General features: G+C 35.9%; 1 protein-coding gene across 1 annotated transcript; it reads left to right on the top strand.

Moving 5' to 3' along the window:
- The first annotated feature begins 90 nt into the window (after positions 1-90).
- On the top strand, positions 91-15,459 carry LOC149421967 (cytochrome b5 domain-containing protein 1). Its single transcript, XM_089634342.1, has 4 exons — positions 91-219; positions 301-565; positions 2,287-2,528; positions 15,301-15,459. Exons 1-4 carry the CDS (start codon positions 91-93, stop codon positions 15,457-15,459), a joined length of 795 nt encoding a protein of 264 aa, XP_089490468.1.
- Positions 15,460-26,041: the final 10,582 nt, after the last annotated feature.

Raw genomic sequence — 26,041 nt, 5'->3', positions numbered from 1 at the left:
ATTTTTTATAGGATCACGTTGCAGTTGGAACGCTCGGGTTAATTTCGGCCTTTTTATTTTTATTATTTTTGTACAAAATTATTAGAAATAATGCCAAACATAAAATGGTTTTTGCCCTCCGAAGTAGTGGTACACAATGATATTGATGATATTTGGGTAATCATTCACGATAAGGTATTCGATTTAACGCGTTTGATAGATAAGCACAGAAGCAATGAGGTGTGTATTTTTCAAGCATAATATTTTTGTCATTGGTAAACCAGATTGTGAGCTTCTCGATGCTAAATATATTAATTTAAGAAAATTCTTCCTATTTTAGCATTTGCGGGTAAAGAGATAAGTCATTGGTTCGACGAGAAGTCGGAATTTAAAACGTTTATAAATCCAAAAACCGGGAAAAGAGAACCATTCACTCAATATGGCCCCTTATTACATTTGGACGAATATTTGAAGGGGATAAAATCGATGAACAAAACTTTCGTTCCTTGGTGGAAAGACAAACAATATGTCATCGGCTACATAACAAAAAATCCACGAACAATTATTATGTTAAACACTCTCACAGGTATAAGTTACACTGTGTTATTATTTGAAATTTTATTTCCTTTATGCAACCACCCTATCGTTTGGCATTGATTGAAACCCCTAACGCTTAGAGACTGTGTCCCTCGTACCTGAATAATGTTTGGTAAACTTGTCGAACTCCGCTGCATGCAAAGGCTCTTTAAAAAACACTTGATTTTGACTTCTCTATTTAATGGAGACAACTATTTAAGTTGGGAGTTTAAGTAAACACGCACAAAATAGATTTGTAGGGTTTAGTTTGAGTTATTTAATAGTTTATGCGTATTTCCTAACCTTCAAACTTTACTTTGATTGAGAAGAAATGCATCTTTTACCATCTCCCACCACATAATATGTTATTTCTTGTCCAAATTAAGTTGAAACTAAGTGCTATGTATATTTTTTTGCTTACTAAGCGTGCAGCGGAATTTGTCAAGATAAATATATATTTTTTAAATTGTTTGTAATGTACCTAATTACTATTGTGGAGTATGCAAGAATTGAGAGAGGCGTGCTTGGATGCGAAAATGAGTAGGTAATCTGGAAGTATGTTGCCTGTTTTTATGCTGATTTCTAATAGTAAATAATATTGAAGATCTAAAGTGTCTTGTGAATAAATGAGCGTAAGTAAGTCTAAAGTCATGGTGTTTGAAAGAAAGAGTACAAAAACAGTGTGCAACACAGTTGTGAATGATGAATACTTGGAGCAGGTGGGTGAGTTTGTGTATTTGGGAAGTATGTTTATGAGAGATGGAAGAACTGATGGGGATATTGAAAGAAGGGTAGGTGTAGGAAACTCAATGGAGAACTGAAGCAGCTGGCGCTAACAAAAAAATCTCCAAACATCCGAAGCTAGCAGTCCAAATGGAGTGCTGGTACCTAACCTGAAGCATGGTAATGATGTATGGAACTGGCAGAGGAAGGATGAAAGTAGACCGAATGCTGCAGAAATGAGATAAGCCTGAGACGTATGTGTGGTAAAACCATGTATGAATGTGTTAGAAATGTGGAGATCCACAAATAATGCAAGGCTGATGAAAGCGTAAAGAGACGCTTAGTTGGTTTGGGCATGTAGACCAAATTAACAAATTAGAGAGTAGAAAATGCACAGAATAAAGAAGACCACAAAAGTGCCTTGTGGGCGTGTTTCGTGATTCAAATAATTGCCTAATCCAGGCTTAAATTTCCAATACAAAACCGTGTTTACGAAATGGGATGGAGATCTAAGATGTCAGGCAAGAGTGAAACAGAGTACTGGGCTAAATTGAACATTTGTTTCCATTAAAATTCGTATGGAAGGCACTTCTAGTGTTATTCTTTATCCTATGAGAATATATGACGCGAATTTGAATGGTACTTCTACCAGTCGGGGACGCCTGAGGAAGACATGGCAAGATCAAATTAACCAAATACTTGAGTCAAAATAGCAGGAGAGTATATGTATGTATGAAACGATCTATGAATGTGAATGAAGAATGAAGTGTGTGCCAAGACCGAGTTGTTAGGCGGTCCGTCCTCTCGCCTAGCCTACCCCTGTGGGGAAACGGTGTGATAATTAGTTATTATCAGATACATTGTACAAGTCTGTGATCTGTTCAAAGTATTCAACTCCCGCGTTGGTGTTTGATAAGTTTCATAAGATTCTCATAAGATTCATAATGAGGTCATAAAACTGACCTCATTATGTCTGTCAAGTGTTTATAGTTAAATACGCTTTTTCAGAAATACCTATCCACTTGAGGGTCTGCGAAGAGGAGACATTTAAGGAAATCGGCGAACGATACAAGATTTTCCACAGCGATTGTTTCAAGTATTCTTGGTGGTACCTGGATAGACCAGTGGTCATGTCTAAGACCCTTCTAGAAAATGGCATAGAGGACGAAAGGGAAAAGTTCCTGAAGCTGAATCTCCCCTTTGACTTTCATTTACCCGTGATTGTATTAATGTACAACGATGAATGTTCGGTTTATTGCGAGAAGTTAAATTTGCCGATTGTGAATGAATATTATTTAACGTAACAATCACGACGAGGAATTAAAAAAAATATATATTTCAAATTGAAAAAAATTATATCTTATTTTTACAACATAAATTTTTTTTTGTATTAACTTGCGGATTTCCCTTAGTGCGTATGCCCTCTTTGGAAAAGCTGGGTGGAGGGTCATTTTATCTAAAGGAATGAAGTTCTGGGAAGGAAAAAGGAATTAGGGGTGTAAGTCCATCCCTTCCACTGCACTGGGGTGCAAGAAGTTGGCTCGAGAGAGCAGATATATTTGGATGCTTCTTGATAAAATTTTGTATACTTGACGTTCGAATAAGAGGAAAATAAATAACTGTCTACATCTGATTTCGAAAAATTCTGCGTAGATCCCGGGCAACGCCCGGAAGTTAAACTAGTGGGTATTTATTTATAATCTTCTGTATTTAATTACATATAATAAGTATACTTACATATTTTTTATGGATTTGTTTTTTACATGAGAGATTGATGATATTTTGCACACTTAAAAACGTAAATTGAACCGTCTAACCGTCGAAGATAGTGTGTTTAAATATTCATAAAAATAGTATATGTTCTGAAATTTGATACTTATTGATCGAATTTTGTACACTTGACGTTTAAAATAAGAGGAAAATAACTGTTTACATCTAATTTAGAAAAACGCTCTGTAAAGCACGGTCAATGCCGGGTATTCTTTTCTAATATTGTATTCCCTCTCGGCAACTGTAGCTCTCCTCTGTTAAAAGGTTATTCACACGGGTCGATTAGCTTTCAAGTGTCATTCAACCAGAGGCGGATTAACTGTTGAGAGCGCCCTAGGCAAGCACCTCATCGGCGCCCCTCTAGCGACCACATATTATAAATTTGAACAAGTACCTAAAGTAGCCGAATTTGTAGTTAGGTGGGTTTTACGTGAAAATAAAAATTTCGTGGGAGGGGGGGGGGGGGGGGGTGGCTAGAGAATTTCAAGAAAACAAAATTTGTCCCGAAAAAAAAATTCATGGGGGAGGGGGGGGGGGATGGCTAGAGAATTGTTTAAAATTGATGTTTTTATGTTTTTACGTGAAAATTATGTTTTTAACTTGACTCTGAAGTAGCCCGACCAGTCGCCTTTTAGATTTTTTCAGCGCCGATTCTCGTTCTGAGTAGCCTAAATGGCGATATATCGCCCTCGTTGGCAACACTGCCAGCTATCTTTTTTTTACATACCAAGTTTCATCACAATCGGTTCAGTAGTTTTTTTGCATGAAGAAGTAACATATACCTATACAAACACACACATATACACTTTCGCAGTTATAATATTAATAGGGATAATTAATAAAACATAAAAAATTTAAATGATCAATTATTTATGTAAAGGAATAAGTACTCACTAATAAGTACCTACCTAGAAATGCCTAGGATCCCTTTGTGTTTAAATTACGAATTTTATTTTATGCACTTTTCAAATGTCACTTATGTGTTGTCTTGGTTACACTTAAACAGCATTTATTTATGAACAGCATTGTGTACTCGCTATGTGGCTGACTGAGTGACTAATAAAAATAATGTAATTTTTTAATATAAAAAAGGACGACAAATAAACTTTAAATGTCGTTTCTTTGTACTTCAGAGCAACGCATTGTTTTATTTGTCTTATAAAACGATATTTTTAGTGAAGAAAAATGGAAAAGTTACGATTCACATTTACAGTGTTAGCAGCATTGGGTGGAAAAACCGGTGTGAACTGCATAACTTCAATCGAGTCACCCGATGAACATTTATTTGATATTCCTGATGATTTGAAACTTGCAAGAAAACACACCGCCATAACAACTACGGACGTTTTTACTAAAATTCAGAATTCTCTAAAGAAAAACATCAAACACGGAAAATATTTATTGCCCGGTATTTCAATGGAAGATGCTCCAAGGAACTAGCATCATTGATCCCCTCGGCACCGGTGCATAGTCGGGAAACACGCCAAACGCGCGCCCAACATATGTACACGGTTGACATTTGTCATGTGACAAATGTCAAACGGGTTGCTTCTACGACTCGTTATTGTGTTCAACAGCTCGGCTGTGGAACGATTTGCCGGGCTCTGTGTTTCCTCCTTCCTACAACATGGGACATTGTTTTTGTTAAAAAACGTGAGATTTTATCTTCATATATTCTCTTACTCAATGAAAAATCTGCATTTTGATTTTGATTAAATCCATTAATTGCAATGTATTTTTGTGTTTCGTTATTGATATCCCACTTGACTGGGTCACATCCCACGATAAACAGTCTATTTTGCGACTGCCTCACAACTTCTACGGCTGAGGGAGTAGGCAGCATGGACAAATCGTGTTGTTTAGAACTAGTAGGAATTTCACATTGAATAGACTCGGTAGAAGACGCACTGTGAATTGCGTTAGAAAATTCCGAATCATCACTTTTTAATTTAGAAAAAAATGTCTCAATATGTTTCGTATGCTTTATAATATTTTGATTTTTTTCTTCTTTTTCCTTAGCCTTCCTTTTATAAGCTGCACTACTAGGTTTCTTCTTCAATTCACTCATTATTTGGGTAATGAACTAAAACGCAATGTACTAATTAATTCACACAAATACCGCTGCGAGTACGTAATCAATAGAAGCGCGCGTAACCGGCGACATCCAAGCTGAAAGTGATGAGTGTGACTGTCACCCCGTCATCCGTTTGGAAGTCCGGTGCCGGCCGCTTAGCCCCTGCCCCCGCTGCGCCCTTTGCCCTGCAATCTAGCAACGCCCGCGAACGAATCCACGAGCGAGCGGTCTTCTATTAAAAAATCATGCGATGGAGGCATGGAGGAATAATCAAGAAGGCGAGTATGCTTTGGAAGCTCTGCATCTCTACAGAAGTAAATAATCTTTTATATTGTGTAAGCAGGTGCATACTTACTTACAAAATTAAGTTTATATATATATTTTTTTAATTCTAGGGGCGCCCGCCGGCGCCCCTTTGTAACTGGCGCCCCTAGGCACGTGCCTACTTTGCCTTAGGGTTAATCCGCCACTGCATTCAACACAGACTTGATCAACTAAAATCGCCCTGTGTGAATTCGGTATTACTCTGTACTTCATAATGACCATAATTACAAAGAAATTTGCTGCAATTAAAATAGCGACCGGTGCGCCATATTTCACACTATCTCCTCCAGCGTTAAAATTGAGCCGAAACCATGAATAATTCATGTTTCAGTGTAATAATGGATGCGTTATGAAGACTGGTTCCTAGTCCCTTGGCCCGTGACGACAATGGTCACCGCTCACCGACGAGCCACTGCCTTTTGTCAGTGGCGCGTGCTTCCTCTAATTCTCCGACATTAATTTGCCTCATAATTACAGTTTGCACCATCTTCATTATTATTTGCCGTCTTGCATCGGGCCCATAGATATACCGCATTGGACAGAAAGGGTGTTCATAATTGCTCCGCGTATCAAGATTGGCAAATGTCAAGGTTGTGCAGGTATAGTAAATGTGAATTATGCTAAAAATCAGAATAATAATATGGGTAGGTACCCATTGTGATGTAAATTAGTGTTGTAAATAGCAACACTCGCAAGTATATCGCAGATCGTTTTTAATTGCACAGTAGAGACCTACTTAGTATCTAATGCGTACCACGTGAGTGGTTCATTTATGCGTACCACTGAAGCAGGCACTTCAAAAAATATTATTTAGTAATATCCAATATGGTAACATCTCTTCAACAGCGGCGTAGCTACCTAGGGGCTACGCGGGGCAGTGCCCCGGGGCCCTCAAGCTCAGGGGGCCCTCGAATCCTTACCAGATATCTCGATCGAACTGAACTTTTAGAAATTTCTCCCATTTTCAAAATAAATATGACAGGTTGCATCTTGAAACCCCACTTTAATCATGACAACTCAGTTGAGAGAAATTCAAAAGTAATGCCTAGGGAATTCCCCTAAATTCTTTCTGTAGGTTGGCAGTGTTGGGATAGTGATATGTGCTTCATTTCCCAACGACACTTGTAGCGTATTAAAATATGGATAAAAAGAAGACACCCAGTGGTGCATTTAAACGCAAACAACGCCAAGAAAGAGAATATAGTAAACAAAAATTGCCCAAAATTGACAAGTTTTTTAGTCAGCCTTATGCAAGTACATCTGGCCAAAATATTTCTATTGATATTGACTCAAATAATGTGGTAACTACAGTGTTGGTTGAGAAGCCTACTGAAGAAGATTCGACAATTATTGTAGTTGGAGATACCTCCGCCGCCGATCATGTGAACGTGGATGATGTTTGCATGACACACATTAGAGCGGAGGGTTTGGAGGAACCACAGACCTCTACATTTAAAAACTAAATCCGACTAAATGGTCCAGTAGGGTCAATACGATATCTGCAATAAAAAATCGTTATTTTGATATTATCAAAGCATTATCAGAAATAGTTCTAAAGAGTCCTAATAAAGATGAGCGTAGTAAAGCAGAGAGTATTAAAACAAAAATGCTAAATTTCGAGTTCGTGTTGCTTTGCGAATTCATGCACAGTGTATTGAACGACATCAATTATGCATCCAAAACTTTACAAAAATGCGACATCAATTTGGGCGAGGCGAGTATAAAAGTTTTAGCAGAGACCAAAGCAAAGTTGCAAATTTATAGAAACGATTTGGAATTATTCAAGTGCAAAGCCAGTGAAACTGCAAGAAAATATGGTATTGATACCCATTTTCAAGAAAAAAGGCAAAGAAAAGTTAAAAAAACATTTTGATGAATTAGCTGCTGATCACCGATTTCCAAACCGAGAAAAAATATTTAAAATTGAGATTTTCAATAATGTACTAGACACAGTAATATCTCAATTAGATACACGTTTTATTGGTATGAGTGCAGTCTGTCATATATTCGATTTTCTAACACCAAAATTTTTATTACATGTTGATGAAGCAACTTTATTACAAAAGTGTGACGAATTCCAAAGAAAATATTCAGATATAATAGGCCCTAGTTTTTCAATTCAATTTATTAATATTTACCATCTAGTTTTATCTCAACTAACTCAGGCATGGACTGTTCACCAATTATGTAAGGAAATAATGAGCAAATATGGAGTGCTAATGTTATTATTCTTTACAATTCCTGTCACTTTTGCAGCAGCTGAAAGGTCATTTAAAAAATAATAAAAAAATATTTAAGAAATAAGATGGGCCAAACTCGACTCCGACATTTATCGCTAATAGCAATTGAAAACAAAACCGCATCAAGCCTGGATTTAAACGAAGTCATTGATACTTTTGCGAAAACTAAAGCTAGGAAAAAGATGTAAATATAATTGTTATTTAGTCAGTTGGTAGGCCCGACCTTTATATAATAAACCCTTGAATCTTCTCTAATTTGTTTTATTAGCCAAACCCACACCAAGTATTAATTGTTATTTATGTTGTTACTGTTTAATATTTTTATTACCTGCCCTGCAGTCTGCAGTGCACAAAAAAGAGCTTAAGTAGCTTAGCATTTTTAAAGTGTTTGTATATTTCATATTTTTATTTGATAAAACCTAATCAGTTTACATAGCAGTGGGGCCCCATTTTTTAATTTGCCCCAGGGCCCTCGGTTACCTAGCTACGCCACTGCTCTTCAACCTTTAATTAAACGATTAGTAGGTAAGTACTACCCGGCTTAATTCGAGTAAATTCTTTATCCGATAGGAACGTATTTGGCCTAGAAATCCACACAGAAGAGACTATTGAAATTGGTCACCCAATGCTCACTGTTCAAGTTCTGTGGAAAATGTCAAATCTAAGTAAAGAGATTTGCATATATACATAACTCATCAAAATGACAATTCAACAGACTTATAAAAGTGATTTAAAGTCACGATAAATGATGAAACAAACACTAGGTTAAAAAGTATAAATAAAAACGTAGGCTGGGCTGGCCATGTGCCAAACGGCGCCGGAGCCTGGCGCGAGTTACTTTTGACGCCCCTTGTCGAAATCAAGACGCCTAGGTGAGCGATCACTGTAATCAATAATATTAGGATGGTTTGTATTTTGTATAGCGCCGTTTCGGTGAAAAATAATCTCAAAAGAGTTACACGTAGGCAAACGATTATTGCTGAATTATTAAGAATCTCTTCAAATTATTGGTAATTCCGGTTAAAAACGGGATTGCAGGCCTCACGAATGAATTAACAAGTTTCCTGGTAAACTTTTAGCAAATTACGAATATGTTATCATGATGTCGGAACACGTGTTCGACGAAAATTCTTTTTGTAATCATGATATATAAATTATTATCAAGGCAAATCGATAAAACATTCTTAAGGCGAAGCTTAATGCCAAATCACTATTTTGATTAATCTTTATAACGAATTGGTGTACATTATGAATACCGAAAAATATGCTTTAATTAAATTGAAGGTTTTCCTATCGCTTCGCTTGAGTAGAATACAAAAAAAAAAATTACTCAATAAAAAATATAAATGCAAAATACTACAAAAAATATTTTTTCCATAGAAATGTATGAACGCATAAAGGAAACAACTTTTAAAAAACACAGTTTTATAGCTAAGATTATCTGTGACAGTTTCACTTGGTTAAATTTTTTGCTTTCTTATAAAATTATTAAAAAAATAAGTAAAAACTAGTTTTTTGCTTGAAATCGAACGTTTCTAGATTCCGTTTGTCAAGCGATTTTAATGCATATTACCTACGATATAAGGTACAGCAAGAATATACACATTTTTGGCTTGTAGCTTCCTCTTAAATTGTTGTTACTCTTTGACTGTAAGGTATTATCAGCGCCTTAGCGTCTTGAAAATTCGGCGCCCGAGGCGGACTGCTCAAATTGCGCCCGCAAAGGGCCGGCCCTGTACGTGGGTCAGTTTTATAGGTTAGTATTTTCATCGCTTTATTGACTTTATAGCACTTTTAAAGGTTTGTTGCATTGTCATTATGTTAAGTTATCATGGAATCATGAAAAATACATAGAAGAATAATTACTTACTACACATTACAGAGATTAATTTTAGGTTATTGTGTCGTGTTGTGCTTTGTTCTTCAGCCAACGAGCTTTAAAATTAATATTTAGGTAAAGAAGAGAGGAAGAGGATAGTGATAAGAGATGCTCTCGATACGCAATCATGCTACTATCAAGAGGGTGCAATATTTGCTACGGGCATCGTCTTCAAGTTCGCTCCATGAGCCAAGGAGCCAAAGCGCTGATAATGCCTAATACGCTGCCCTTGAAGTTTTTACTAGTGCGAGGCGCCGTTTGGTTCAGGGCCGGCCCTGATCAAGCACGTTAATGATATCTATGTCTTATGTAGGTACCCTTTGCTAGAATTATTCCACTTGTAGGTCGATACGAAAGCACAGGGCGCACGGCACGGGGGTGCGCAAACCCCGTGACTTGTAAACTCACGGCTGGCGTACTATTTCTATAATATAGCGTCATTTCGTATTATTGCGTCCAATTGCGTCGTTATTTCCCATAGCGTCCATACTCCATGCAGGCCGGTCACGGTGGGTGACCGCGGTCACGGCTATATATAATATTATTCTAACTGGCGAACACTATTGTTGGATGGAATGAGAAATTTTAATTTTAAGACAGTATCTACCCCGGTGCAGATGTTACGTGGCGGTTGGTATTTGGTATAAATATGGTGGTAGAACTTTGGCCCTCGAACGCTTGATTATTCCCTATTATAAATATATAAATCAATGTATTATTAGGAGTGAGTCTGGAACCTACCAAAACATGTATTGTATACCTACTCGGAAAATTTTAATAATATATTTCAAATTAGAAACATTAAACGAACGTCGTAACAGAAATGACAAATGACATCAAATTTCTTTTAAAACTTATAAATTACCATGTAGAATCTTCCCACAATCAACAATCATTATCAATCATCGTTTACTAAGAAACCCTGAAACTTTCCATATTCCTTTTCAAATAACCAACTTAACCTTCTCCCATTTTTTTAACATTAGCTCAACACAGGAGGCCATGAGAAAAAAAATTCCACAAGACCCATGTCATCTTAGAGATCCCGAGTGGAGGGTCTTTTTGAGGGATAGGAAGGAGATGAAGTTCTGGGAAGGAAAAAGGTATGAGGGGTGGGTAGAAATGTGGGGAGTCAATCTGTCCAGGAGTGACGGACTTATGAATCCATCCCTCTCACTGCGGTGGAAGGTCAAAGGTTCTCTCTCAACCAGTTTCTCCGGATCCGACCGTCTCGCAGTAGGTGGGAAACGTATCCGCCACCAAGACCTAGACAAACCTAACCCCCATGAACCCGGGCACCCCTGCTAAGTCACCAAACGTAGCGAACCACTTGGGGTGACCTATGGCAGGAGTGTTGGTTATCCAACAAATGGCTCCCGGGGCGGCGGTACCCATACCCACCTACCGCATTGGACCTAAAAAGTCCTGGATCTACGGTGAGAGGAAATCGCCTGGCTGCCATAATGTATGACTAATTTTTGAACTGACTTGTATGCAAAGTGGTGCATAATATCTGTTCCTATATTATTGATTTTTTTGCTAATGCAGTTAAAACGGCTTATGACTTTTTGATATATTTGATAAGATAAGGAATGGAATGCGTCATTAAAAAAATGATGTAGGTTTTGGCAGTTTCCAAACATTTCCCCCTCACCCCGCGGCTTTAAGTTGTTCTCGAATTGCTCCATCCAGGGCTAGTGTAGTAGTGGTTTACAACCAGAGGCGGATTAACTGTTGAGAGCGCCCTAGGCAAGCACCTCATCGGCGCCCCTCTAGCGACCACATATTATAAATTTTAACAAGTACCTAAAGTAGTCGAATTTGTAGTTAGGTGGGTTTTACGTGAAAATAAAAATTTCGTGGGAGGGGGGGGGGGGGTGGCTAGAGAATTTCAAGAAAATAAAATTTGTCCCGAAAAAAAAATCATGGGGGGGGGGGTGGCTAGAGAATTGTTTAAAATTGATGTTTTTACGTGAAAATTATGTTTTTAACTTGACTCTGAAGTAGCCCGACCAGTCGCCTTTTAGATTTTTTCAGCGCCGATTCTCGTTCTGAGTAGCCTAAATGGCGATATATCGCCCTCGTTGGCAACACTGCCAGCTATCTTTTTTTTACATACCAAGTTTCATCACAATCGGTTCAGTAGTTTTTTTGCATGAAGAAGTAACATATACCTATACAAACACACACATATACACTTTCGCAGTTATAATATTAATAGGGATAATTAATAAAACATAAAAAATTTAAATGATCAATTATTTATGTAAAGGAATAAGTACTCACTAATAAGTACCTACCTAGAAATGCCTAGGATCCCTTTGTGTTTAAATTACGAATTTTATTTTATGCACTTTTCAAATGTCACTTATGTGTTGTCTTGGTTACACTTAAACAGCATTTATTTATGAACAGCATTGTGTACTCGCTATGTGGCTGACTGAGTGACTAATAAAAATAATGTAATTTTTTAATATAAAAAAGGACGACAAATAAACTTTAAATGTCGTTACTTTGTACTTCAGAGCAACGCATTGGTTTTGATCGGCTGTATCTCCCTCAATTTATTCTTCCGCGCCTTAATTCTTTTTTTAATGAGTTTCTACACACTTTTCTCATCTAGAAAGTGCATTTTTATTCAATTCCCAGAGTTTGGCGTGATCTGCATTTCACCCACGCATTGTTTTATTTGTCTTATAAAACGATATTTTTAGTGAAGAAAAATGGAAAAGTTACGATTCACATTTACAGTGTTAGCAGCATTGGGTGGAAAAACCGGTGTGAACTGCATAACTTCAATCGAGTCACCCGATGAACATTTATTTGATATTCCTGATGATTTGAAACTTGCAAGAAAACACACCGCCATAACAACTACGGACGTTTTTACTAAAATTCAGAATTCTCTAAAGAAAAAACATCAAACACGGAAAATATTTATTAACCGGTATTTCAATGGAAGATGCTCCAAGGAACTAGCGACATCCAAGCTGAAAGTGATGAGTGTGACTGTCACCCCGTCATCCGTTCGGAAGTCCGGTGCCGGCCGCTTAGCCCCTGCCCCCGCTGCGCCCTTTGCCCTGCAATCTAGCAACGCCCGCGAACGAATCCACGAGCGAGCGGCCTTCTATTAAAAAATCATGCGATGTAGGCATTGAGGAATAATCAAGAAGGCGAGTATGCGTTGGAAGCTCTGCATCTCTACAGAAGTAAATAATCTTTTATATTGTGTAAGCAGGTGCATACTTACTTACAAAATTAAGTTTATATATATATATATTTTTTAATTCTAGGTGCGCCCGCCGGCGCCCCTTTGTAACTGGCGCCCCTAGGCACGTGCCTACTTTGCCTTAGGGTTAATCCGCCACTGTTTACAACGCAGTCCATTGTGAGACTTTTCTGCGCAGCGGCCTGTAGCGGCGCGTGGTACCACCGCTCCGAAGTGTACGAGCATTGTACGAGTAGCAGAGCCTAATGTCTTCTCTACCTCTGTATAACCTGTCACTTTGATAGCTGACAGCCGATACAGAGTCAAAACATCGGTCTTATGGGCAATATTTTTCGGATGTGTTGCCACCCTTCAAAAATCGTGCACTTCATTAATTTACCACCTGCGTAGGTAGGTATTTGGTAATTGTGCCGATTCTCAAATTCTTCTAACATTGCTGTTTGAGGGTTTATATTTTTTATTGTTTTCATTGTAAAGAGAGCTAGAACAATTAATATTATTAAATTAATTTTATGGGATTGTCACCAAATGTTGGCGATACCCCTTTCAAAGAGCCAAAGGAAGGAAATACGTAATTTCGGAAAGGTGACTTATTAAATTGACGGCTACCTGACATCTGTTGCGTTACAAATGCAACATTATGTCGTACATATTTACGGAGAATTGACAATAACAAACTTATTGTATGGTGGGAGAGAAAGCATCAAGGTTTTGATGCATGAAATCTGCTTTTGCATTCAATTTTGTCTGATTTACACTTCTGATTATCTACCAATATGGATTAGCAGATGCATTTTACCAAAAACCTGAGTGAGGGTATAATTTATTTCTATCAATTACTTCTGATTTCTTCCATTTGTTTGTCAAATATATGTTTTACCATAATTCTAGCATACATACAACCGATCGCGATCGATCAGTCGATCGTGGATCAACTTTTAGTCGATCCCAATAATCTATGGTCGCGGGTTCAAAGCCTGGCGTGCGCAAGTAAATTTTATTAATTTTAATTAATAATAATATTAAGCATCTAATATAGAGCGGATGATACTTTCAGTATCGCCCTGGTGTAAGACCATCATTCAAAATTGAAACGTTGCTTGAAAGACTTTTGCCGTATTTGTTGACCAGATCTGCATAGTACTTCCCGCCTCCCTCTTCCCTGTCTCCTCCCCCACCCCACTACCTTCAGCCTCACACCTTACCCCAATTAGGGCTTCCTGGCTCCAGACAGATGAGAGCAGTTTGGACCTTGTGTGGTAATTACATTAAAAATATATGGATGTTTCCCAAACTAATATTTAATTTTTATTAATTCTGATCGTTGTACCTACTGTATATGTGTAACTGTCTTACTTTCATTCATAATTATCTAAAACAGAATATTCCAACTGGCTACAACGAGAAAACTCTACTGGTTGGTAAGAAGGTTGTCGTTAACGTCGGACGGTGTGACACAATACCTCCTAGATCCCCATCTCGGGGGTAACGTGTGACATCAAACATTTTATGCCGTTATTCCCACCTATGAAAACGCGTCCATAAATTGCCTCGCCCGGTATGACCAAAACGTACGTATCACATATAAAAAATCTAAACCAATCCTTCGTAAAGTTTAACCTCCCCATGTTGCAGCCATGTCCCTATGCAAATAATTTCTCACAAACAACCAAATAAACAAAATTTTCATCAACCATTATTTTAAAATCATGATAAAAAAGAAAAGGGCCTCTTTGGCCTGGAGCTCTGTATGCCAATATTTCAAAAAGTTAACGTGTGACATCAACAACGCCATATTGAGAAACATGTCGTTTTGGCGGCAAACGAAAAAATGGCACATTTTAAACCGTTTCAGAAAATGTATTCGTAAAACAAAAATAAAATTTAATTCAATTTTTTCTCGAATAGATCCGTCCAGGGCTTATTAGGTCCATGGTCGTAGGATAAATTGGTTTTGCTAGATCTATTGATTACGCGGCTTAGTAATCAAAGTGTTGAAGAATTGAAATAAAAAGTGATTTATAAGGTTCTTGGTAGAATTCGATCCTCACGATAACTAGGGCAAACATATTTCCTTGCACTAGGGTTAATCGTAGTGTTATGGTCACCTTATCAATTGACGTCCAACTTCAAATTCCAAATATCAGTAGGTAAACGCTTATTAAAAGTTTCGCCGTTCCTCCCGGTGTTAACTAAACTTAAATATCAACTATTATTGGTGAAAACTTTCAACGCTCAGCAGTCATTAGCGCTTAGCGTTACTTATATAGGATTAGAAATGTTTACGGTCTAAGCGTGTCGGTTCTGGCTCTGCCACACATCTGATGGAATACCATCCATCAATGTCGGGACTTTAATAATATTTGTTTGTGTGCATCATACTTACTTACTTACAGTTTAGGTAACAACGTCAAGAGGGGAATGATTTTTGGGGCTTATGCAAAAGCTTCTGAATTTTTAGGTTTTGATGTGAAACGTCTTTAAACTCGATGCCGGGTGCATGCAGGTAATCGCGCCTGTTACCTACCCCAGAATGCCCCCGATGCCCACGACCCGAAGAAAACACCGAGAACACCACGCAGCCAGCTCTTCACCTTATCTAGCTGCGCTAAACACCAATGACACTATCAGCATCGACGATGGACCCGGACAAGCCCAGCGATGAGAGGAGTCAGGGCTAATCTTCAGCCTTCAGTCACCAAGGCTACTTGTAGCTATTGTTGTTAGATTCTCCATTTGAACTGATATTTTACTCACTTGTAATTAATTATCTGTTTTAAAATAAATACCTTTACTTCGTCGACTCATCATTTTATAAAAGTAAATACCCAAGAAAGTTGACTCGCCCAAATAAGCGACATTTTACGTCGAAGTAATTTCAAACTTCAATAACTCGTCTAAAAATTTGTGTAGCACCACCATCTTAGTCTCCTTTTAAAGAGGAAGGATGAAAGTTTGTGCATGACCTTCTGAAACGCGTGCAAAGGACCGGCCATGAATAGACCACTCACGGACTAACTAACTAATCTAACTGCATGTCTACATGTTTTTACACTGATGAATACCCCAACGTCTAAATGGTTTATATTGATAATAATGATTTAAACTAGCTATCGACAACGTAGGTAGGTACTGACCTAAATGTCACCGATCGTTTATGATCACAATGAACCCTGACAATCTTCGATTAACCGAGATGGAGTTGTCAGAAGCGCACACAGAATAATAATAAATACTGCGCATCGTTAGTACCTACCTACCGCTGAAGAGATAATACTAAACTTGCGGTCCGTGCAATTTCATACGATTTTTTTTTTCAATGCTATTATTTTATTTTTAAATGCCTACTAATATTTTTTTCTACCGTACCTACCTATCTACAGTACAATATACTATGTAACACTCAACGACAGAACGCTGCTCCTCGACCAGATTGCCTGTTGCCTGTTCAGTATGCGTTACATTATTTACGCTATCCTGCTATAAACAAAGCAAGCGGATGTCTCGGCTTCAGCCCTTAAATAATAATAAAAACCCCATGTGAAGTTTTATAATTGTAAAACGCAACTTGAATCTTCATTGCTCCCATGCTGAGAATAGTCGAGACATCGGCCACAACGGCGCTGACGTTTATTCGAAGCGTTGTTGTTCTAATTTTGAATTTCGCCGTGATTCGCCGTTCGTTTGGCCATAACTTTGTTTCTTTCAAATTCTAGTTTGTCTATGGTTATAATTTATATCGTTGAATGATTTTTAAAAAGTGAAGTGTACGTGAATTTTTCCTTGTTTACGTTTACTATAGTGTTGTGTATAATATGTTAATGCGGTGTTATTGCAAGCAACGAAGCAACAGTACGGTTTATTTATGAACAGTGCTCAGTGGACCTGTTAGAAGAAATGGATTTTATTATCTCGTGTTATCCTGCAGGAATAATTTAATGCTGGCGCCAATTATAACTTCACGGTAGGTAGTTTTTAATCAGTGTAAAAAATACGTTTTGTTTTGCGCAGGATGCGGAAAAGGGGGCGCGATAATTCGAATATTAATTAGAACCAAATAATTATTGCTGGTTTTTGTTAGTTATTATTGGGTTACCTATTTTATTACTAACTAACTAAACAACTAACCAAAACACCGTTTCCCTAGAGGGTTAACCCTCTCGGTACATACTTATTGCTTTATTCACATTCATATATCGACTCATACATACTCTTCTGTTATTCTATATACAGGTGTCCTGAAAGTATTCCTGAAAACTACCAAAATAATTTGGAATTTCGAATTTTTTTATCTCTTTTACTTATATAATAACATAGAATCACCTCCTGAAGTTAGTGCACTTTACCCCCGGACACCTTGTATAATATATAATATGTTTTAACTTTATTATAATGTTTGATAATGTTAATGTTAAGGATAAAATATGGGATGTGCAAGGTGCTTTCATGAGTGGAAGGGGGTGCATGGACCAGATCTTCTCATTGCGTATGCTCACTGAGAAGTTTCTGGCAAAAAACCAGAAACTTTTCTGTGCCTTTGTAGATTTACAAAAAGCATACGACCGAGTCGACAGGAAAAAGCTATGGAAGGTGTTGTCCAAGTATGGAGTGAATACGAATCTGATTCAGGCAATTGCGTCTCTGTATGAGGGAAGCGTTGCATGTGTTAGGGTAAACGGTGGTTTTACGGGGTGGTTTGATATCACAAAAGGTGTTAAACAAGGCTGCGTAATGTCACCGTGGTTATTCAATCTATACATGGATAATTGTATGCAAGAATTGAAAGAGGTGGGATTGGGCGCGAATTTGAATAATTTGAAAGTATGTTGCCTGTTGTATGCTGATGATGCGGTGCTGATTGCTAATAGTATAGATGATCTACAGTCTCTCGTGTCTAGGATGAACGAAGTATGCATGAAGAATGAGTTAATGATGAATGTAAGCAAGTCTAAAGTAATGGTGTTTGAAAGAGAGAGTACGAAAACAGTGTGCAATATAATTGTGAATGGGGAATACTTGGAGCAGGTGGATGAGTTTGTGTATTTAGGAAGTATGTTTACGAGAGATGGGAAGGCTGACAGAGATATCGAAAGAAGGGTAAATGCAGGTAATTCCGTTAATGGAGGACTAAACGCCGTAGGCGCTAACAAAAAATTGTCCAAAGAAGCGAAGTTAGCAGTCCACAACGGAGTGCTGGTACCTACCTTGATGTATGGAAGTGAGGCATGGAACTGGCAAAGAAAGGATGAAAGTAGATTAAATGCTGTTGAAATGAGATCCCTGAGGCGTATGTGTGGTAAAACCATGTTTGATCGTGTGAGGAATGTGGAGATCCGCAAAGAGTGCAAGGCTGATGTAAGCGTAATGAGTAAGATTAAGAAAGGGACGCTTAGATGGTTTGGGCATGTAGAGCGAATGAGCGAAGATAGGAGTGTAAGGAGGATATATGATGCAAATGTGAATGGTAGCAGAAGTCGGGGACGCCCGAGGAAGACATGGCACGATCAAGTGAATCAGATACTCGAGTCGGGCCATGTCAAGAGTCAGAATAATAGAAGAGTATGTATGAGACGATGTATGAATGTGAATGAGGCAAGGAGTGTGTGCCAAGACCGAGTTGTTTGGCGGTCCGTCCTCTCTGCCTACCCCTGCGGGGAAACGGCGTGATGGTTAGTTAGTTAGTTAGTTAGTTCAAAGAAAATACATTAAAATTAATGATTACAGTGTACATACTATGTATTTTTATTCTTTTGAGAAGGTAAAAACAGACCTGAATTACAAACAAAAATAATATATTACAGTTCATATATTAATAATATGCACTGGAAGCTACTACCCGGTTTCGCCCCAGTAGTTTCAACACCATCAAAAAAATCTTACTGGAAATTATAAAATTTTATAGAACACGCGATATAGCTGCGCTCGGCACTGGACATTGGCATTGTGAGTTGAAAATAGTTGGGTTGACAATGTGCAGGTTATAAAATTCAGAATCTCCCCCTCTTTGACTGTTTTTGGGGTGCTGCATGCTAGCAAAACACGATGAACGCGTGTCGGGCGTCCATGCAAGATCAACTTTATTCGAAGATACCAGTTGTTTGCTCATTATTTTATATCATGTTAACACAACATTAATTTTGATTGGAATCAAATATCAAATCCGCTAATGGATAATCACATCATCGCATCGGAACAACGTAAATAATTAGTGAAATTTACACCAGTGCGGGATTGGCCTCAAGAGTTCTCCGCTTGAGGAAGACATGGCACTATTAAGTAAATTAATTATTACTGATAATATTCATATCAAAGTAAGCAAGGGGTATGCCAAGACAGAGCTGTTTGAAGGTCCATCCTCTCTGCCTAGCCCTGCGGGGAAATTGCGTGATTGTTAGTTTATTAGTTACTTGCAGGTTAGGTTAAAATTGAATTATGAAGACGATGTAAAGACAACTAACTAACTAAACTAACTAACCATCACGCCGTTTCCCCGCAGGGGTAGGAAGAGAGGACGGACCGCCAAACAACTCGGTCTTGGCACACACTCCTTGCCTCATTCACATTCATACATCGTCTCATACATAATCTTCTATTATTCTGACTCTTGACATGGCCCGACTCGAGTATCTGATTCACTTGATCGTGCCATGTCTTCCTCGGGCGTCCCCGACTTCTGCTACCATTCACATTTGCATCATATTTTTTATTTTTTTATTTTTTATTTATTGAAACATATAAACAAGGTTACAATTTTTTTAACAATATAAACAAAAATATATCAATCACTCTCCTAATAAAGCAGCTGCTTGTGTTTAGGAGAGGACAACAAAAATATTTTTACATTTGTTTAAATTAAACAAAAAATATTAGTAATAAAACAAAAAATAACACAAAAAATAACAATAAAAGTAATAAAAATATAGGTTAGTTAATAAATTATTCAAAGAATTTAAAAGGCAAAAACATATTTCTAAACAATAAGTAAAGTTATGAGGTGGTACAAGAGTATTTTAATTTAATTTTTTTTTTATATTTTTCGTAGTTTTCTTCCGATCGTATATCAAGGGGTAATTTATTAAATAATTTTACACCCTTGAATATATAGTGATGTTGTGCTGTTGTGGTTCGTGCTAGTGGCACGGTTAGTCCTCCAACAGATATTATTCTTTTGCTAATATTCAATTGTGGTAAATTATTTTTATTAAAGAAATCTTTATGTATTTGTAGAAGTGCAATTTTGTCATAAATTTTTGTAAGTGGGGGAACCGGGAAATCTTGAAAAACATTTATAGTTGGGTAGTAATATGGCTTTTTTAAGATGATTTTTATTAGTATTTTTTGAATAGTTTCCAGTGGGAGTAGGGATGATTTATATGCACCCCCCCAAGCCACGATTCCATATTGTAGGACAGAGTGCGCCAATGCATAATAAATATCTTTTAGTATTTTTAATGATACAATATTTCTTAGTCTAAAAAATATATAGATTAGTTTTCTCATTCTGTCTACTGTGGAATTTATTTGACTTTTCCATTTAATGTTATTATCAATAATTATTCCAAGATATTTTATTTCTTTTTTACTACTAATGTTTATACAGTTTGAATTACAGGGTGCGAATTTAAGGAGGCAATTTCTTTCGTGAATTTTTATGTTTAGATTTACATTTGAGTTATTCCCTGTTAGGCTATAAGGTATAAAATGGGTTTTTTCGACATTCAGTGTCAATAAATTTTCGTCAAACCATAGTTTAACGATATTTATTGCATTATTAGCTGATACTACGACCTCATTCCATGAATTTCCTTCAATAGTTATAACTGTATCATCTGCGTAAGATATGATGTTTCCAATGATTGGGAGTTGAAAAAGTTCATTAACATATAATATAAAAAGTAAAGGTCCCAAAACAGTTCCTTGTGGAATTCCAAAATCTATATTTTCTATTTCACTTAATTCGTTGTTTACTTTAACCTGTTGAGTTCTTTGATAGAGATAACTTTTTAACCATGTTTTAGCTTTGCCAGTAATTCCTATATTATTTACTTTATTAATTAATTTTGAATGTGAGACACTATCAAAAGCTTTACTGAGGTCAATGAATATACTTAAGCATTTTTTGCCTCTATCTAATGTTTTGTAAATAATCTTAGTTAATTCTGCAATTGCGTCTTGTGTGCTAAGTTTATCTCTAAAACCGTATTGACTAGGGTTAATACTTTTTTGGTTATCTGTATAATCAGTAATTTGTTTTTTTATTACTTTTTCGTGTATTTTTGCAATGTTGGATAATAAGGATATTGGGCGGTAATTGTTTACTTCTTTTGGATCTCCGGATTTATATACTGGGATTATAATGGCTTTTTTGTAGTTAGACGGGAATATTCCGTATTTAGTACTTACATTAATTATATGCGTAATCGGTTTGGTTAGAAAATTGCAGTATTTTTTCAAGATTTCTGTAGTTATACCGTCGTATCCTGGCGCACTACCATTTTTAAGTGATTGTATTATGTTTTCAATATTTTTTTCTGAAGTCGGTTTAAAATTTGAAAGATTGCTATTTGTTATTTTATCTTCATGTATGTCATCAGGTTGATAATTTTGGTCAATTTTATATGCAAGTTTTTGACCGACGGTAGCGAAAAATTTGTTGAAAATATTTGCGCACATTTTTGGTTCACGGATAGCATTTATGTTAGTTCCATTATTGTTTATGACATTTATTGTAGACTTATTTTTATTATTTTTATTCATTATTTCATTTATAGTGTTCCATGTTTTTTTAGGGTTTTCTTTTGTGAGGATTATTTTCTCCCTGTAATATTTTTCTTTTGTGTCTTTGATAATTTTAATGAGTTTGTTCCGGAATATTTTGTATTCGTTTTTTACTTGGCTACTGGTAGGGTTTTTTTTTGTGTCTATGAAAAGTTTTTCTTTTTTCCGGATAGATATGAGTAATCCTTGCGTAATCCATGGTTTGATTTGCCTTAATTTAGAACTTGGTTGATTATTTATAAAGGTTGTACAGTCTGCGATATGAGCATTTAAAGTTTCTTCAAAGAAGTTTGCGCACATGTCTGGGTTTTGGCAATTTAGTATCGAGGACCAAGATTCGTTACTTAATTTATTGTTTAATTTTACATTGTTCAATTTGGAAATTATGTTAATATTTTTTCTAGAGTCATTTAATCCTAAGTTTTTATTGAAATCATAAATAAAAATATTTGTATGGTGATCTGTTATATCATTTTTCCATATAATAGATTTAATTTTTTCTGTGTGTTTAATATTGCTCCATATGTGGTCCAGGCATGATGGCGATTGGTTTGCAAATTCTCTTGTGAAATTATTTACACATGATATAAAGTTCATTTCATTCATAGCATTTATATAATCTAATTTATTTTTACAGTGGTTATTAGGACCAATATTAATATTTAAATCACCTATTACGATACAATTTAGATGGTTTTTGTTACATAGTATTTTTTTTAATTCTTCTATAAATAAAGGTACATCAGAACTGTGTGTTCGATATATTGCGATTATATTGAATGGCATATTATTTAAAACAAAATTTAATGACAAACAGTTTGCTTTGCATATGTGTATTTCGGTAATATTGATATCAGTAAATTTTTCTTTAGCGTATACTACAATTCCACTATTTTTATTAATCTGATAATTTGTATTGTAATTTTTGTAGTTTGGGATGATTGGTATATTTATGTTTGCATGTATGTGCGCCTCGGATAGTATTATGAAATCTGGCTGTGAACATAATGTATTTAGGGATACCAAAAGTTCATCCATGTTTTTATTTATACTTCTAATGTTTAGGTGCAAGATTGTTAGTCTATTTATTATATTGTCATAGATCTTATTGCATTCACTGGCTGCTTCACATACGTATTCTTCTATATTTAGATTTTTATCAATTTCGCTTAAGTTAAAATTTTCCATTGTATTTATTTAGGTGTGATAAAATATGTATATAAAATTCTACGAGTAAATGAATAAGTAATAATGCTCATAATTAGTGTAACACTATTCTTGCTCGATTTCAGTTCATATCTAAAATTGTAGGTTTTGATTTTTTCTATAAGATTTATTTTATGTTTAGATAATACTCGGAGACATAGTGAGTGTTTGTTTAATTGACAGCAATAATTAATTTGATTCGTTCTTCTTTTTATAATAATTACAATAAAAAAAAAGCGTTTGTAAGAATATATCAATAGTACAAGTGAACATATAGTGTAGAGATTTATTGCATATAGAATATTGGCAGCATGATATATGGATTAGTAATGTATATAATAATAATTTTGACAAATTAATATATCTATAATTAGACTTTAGTATTCTGTAATTTACTAGCATTCGATAAATGCAGTTGTGGATTGTTATTGTATTTTCTATTTTCTGGTAGGAATATACAAATGTAGAACGTAGATGTAATGAATTGTAAAAATAAACATAAAAGTGTAGTAAGTAGAGATGTGTTATCATGAAGAAAATATTTAGGTTTTTTATCTTATATATAGAGAATGATTTAAATTTTTTGGTTTTAAATACATATATCCTGACTTTAAAGTATGTAGAATGATGAAAGATTTGTCGGTTTTTTAATGTATAGACTATATTATTATTATTTTTTATAGCTTGTGGATATTCAAAAGTACATGCGTATTTGTAAGACATTGAGAATAGATATGAAATATTTTTATAGACATCTTTAAAATTTATAACAATATTCCAGTTTTTGTTCCGTGAGAGCAAGTATTTTTTTGTAATATTGACAGTTCGTTTGATTATGGACATTTTTTTTTTAATTGTTAGTATCATTTTTTAATATTTCTTAGAATTTTCAGTTTTAATAGTAAGTATACTTGTTTTATATACTGGAGATTGATAGGGAACATCATGTTTTTTTAAAGAATATGTCATAGCATTATTAATTTTGTTAGTTTTTAAAATTTTGAAAGTGCAGGTACATGCATAATATATTGACAATAAACATGAGTTACTATGAAAAATATACCTTGAATCCAAATTAGTATTCAATTTTCTGTTGTGCGAATGCCAGCATTTTTTTATAATATAAACAGTTGGTTTTATCATTCGCATTATGATTGGTAGGAAATGACAGTTGAAATCTCTCATTTTGAAAAGTGCAGTTTACACACCTCGGTTGATTTGTTGAGGCACATTCTTTGAACAAGTGAGCAGCTCCACAGTGCGAGCAGGAAGGCGAATTGTTTTTCTCTTTCTGGTTGCAGTTTCTTGATGTATGTCCGTAACGTAGACAGAAGTAGCATTGTATTACTGGGCAGGCGTCGCCAACCGTAACTCGCTGGTAGCCAATGTTTATTTTTTCTTTATTTAATAGAATCTTCCTGGTTGTGCTGTCTACTTCTACTATGTAGTTAGCGGTGTCATTGTATTTGTTTTTAATTATTGTTTTTAGGTTAAAAATAGAATTTTTTTCTGTTTCTTGCGTTACAATTTTGATATCCTCATTTTTGTTCAAGATATCGTCAGTAAAATCTTCTTTGATAAAGTCGTTGAAAATTCCCTTGAATATCATTGTTGGTTTTTTCTTTGTTAATTCTTTGCAGTCAATATCATGTAGATCTTTAGTAATTAAAGTTTGTAGTTTTTTAGCGTCTTCTTTATTAACACAATCGATTACAATTCGATTTTGGGAGATTTTTTTAATGCCTTCAATGCATATTCCTAATTGGCTGGTTTTAAAGTGCCTTTGAATTTTATTTTGTATTTCTGTTGATGTATCTTTATTTTTTGGAGTAATTAAGATACTGTACTTGTTTTTTATATTTTTTTGTTTTTTTATATCAGCAGGTTGATTATTCTCCAGAAAGCCCATTTTGGTAGCAACAAGGCTTATATTCCCTAGCAGTTCTGTGAGTTTTGGTGACAATTTCCCCATTTGTTCTTTTGTAAACTTATTGCTTGGGTCCATTATAGTATTTTGTAAGGAATTTATAATTTGGTTTGCCGCAGAGATGAAAGAAAAGGTGTCACTGGTGTCCATGGTACTGCTTCGAAATGTAGAGCGGTAAAAGGTTTAGCGGCCCTGCGTGGACGATGTTGGTCGGCGGTCGAACGTCGTAGCACGTACACACACACACACACAAACTGAGTTCAACACTGGCCTATTACCGAGTAAATCGCTGTTTATCAAATGTTTTGAGAGCAAACTTTTTTTTCAAAAATTCGGATTTAGGTTATTACAGATGTACTAGTACAGCTTGACACTTCTTTACTACACTGCTACTGCAATTCCGTATATATTAGTGCACTATTTTTTGTCAAATACGTTTAGAATATTTACTTGTTTGATTTTAAACAGGAACGAAATTCACAGCGTGTTTCTGTACAGCGGTATTATTGTTGTCATATATCCTCCTTACACTCCTATCTTCGCTCATTCGCTCTACATGCCCAAACCATCTAAGCGTCCCTTTCTTAATCTTACTCATTACGCTTACATCAGCCTTGCACTCTTTGCGGATCTCCACATTCCTCACACGATCAAACATGGTTTTACCACACATACGCCTCAGGGATCTCATTTCAACAGCATTTAATCTACTTTCATCCTTTCTTTGCCAGTTCCATGCCTCACTTCCATACATCAAGGTAGGTACCAGCACTCCATTGTGGACTGCTAACTTCGCTTCTTTGGACAATTTTTTGTTAGCGCCAACGGCGTTCTTTCCTCCATTAACGGAGTTACCTGCATTTACCCTTCTTTCAATATCTCTGTCAGCCTTCCCATCTCTCGTAAACATGCTTCCTAAATACAAAAACTCATCCACTTGAAACTAAATACAAAAGTTTAAAAACTACAGGCCTCCTGAGAACAGAAAACCCTAGTGGGGACTGTGAAAAAATTTGATTTTATACTTATACTATTCTTTATACTTATATTATGCACAACTTTTACAATTGAAAGTATTGTATAAATAAATAATAAACAAAAGGTCTAGGTTTTTTTCTTCAATGTTCTCTTTTGTCGTGGAACCCATCAAAATACCATATTTTTAGATGATAGGTTTTTGGGTAGGTTGTTACGGTTAGGTTAGGAAGGTACTTAATTATCTATGTTTACCTTTCAAGTTTGCTTATGCTGTGTATCAACTACGAACTCACAATATAAACAAAGTCCCCCTTAGCGGCTAAACAGATTCACTTGTTGACAGGGGTTGAACAAAACG

The sequence above is a fragment of the Hesperophylax consimilis genome, chromosome 8 (genome assembly GCF_061612785.1).
Source record: "Hesperophylax consimilis isolate HC1 chromosome 8, BYU_Hcon_1.0, whole genome shotgun sequence".
Classification (NCBI taxonomy): Eukaryota; Metazoa; Arthropoda; class Insecta; order Trichoptera; family Limnephilidae; genus Hesperophylax; species Hesperophylax consimilis.
Note: the sequence above shows the minus strand (reverse complement) of the source record. Positions and strands in the feature narration are given on the sequence as shown.

Bases quoted from the DNA above. Each gene is read 5' to 3' on its own strand.
- LOC149421967 (XM_089634342.1), top strand. From the start codon at position 91: ATGCCAAACATAAAATGGTTTTTGCCCTCCGAAGTAGTGGTACACAAT. The intron at 220-300 runs GTGTGTATTTTT...TATTAATTTAAG, and splicing joins ATAAGCACAGAAGCAATGAG to AAAATTCTTCCTATTTTAGC. The intron at 566-2,286 runs GTATAAGTTACA...ACGCTTTTTCAG, and splicing joins TATGTTAAACACTCTCACAG to AAATACCTATCCACTTGAGG.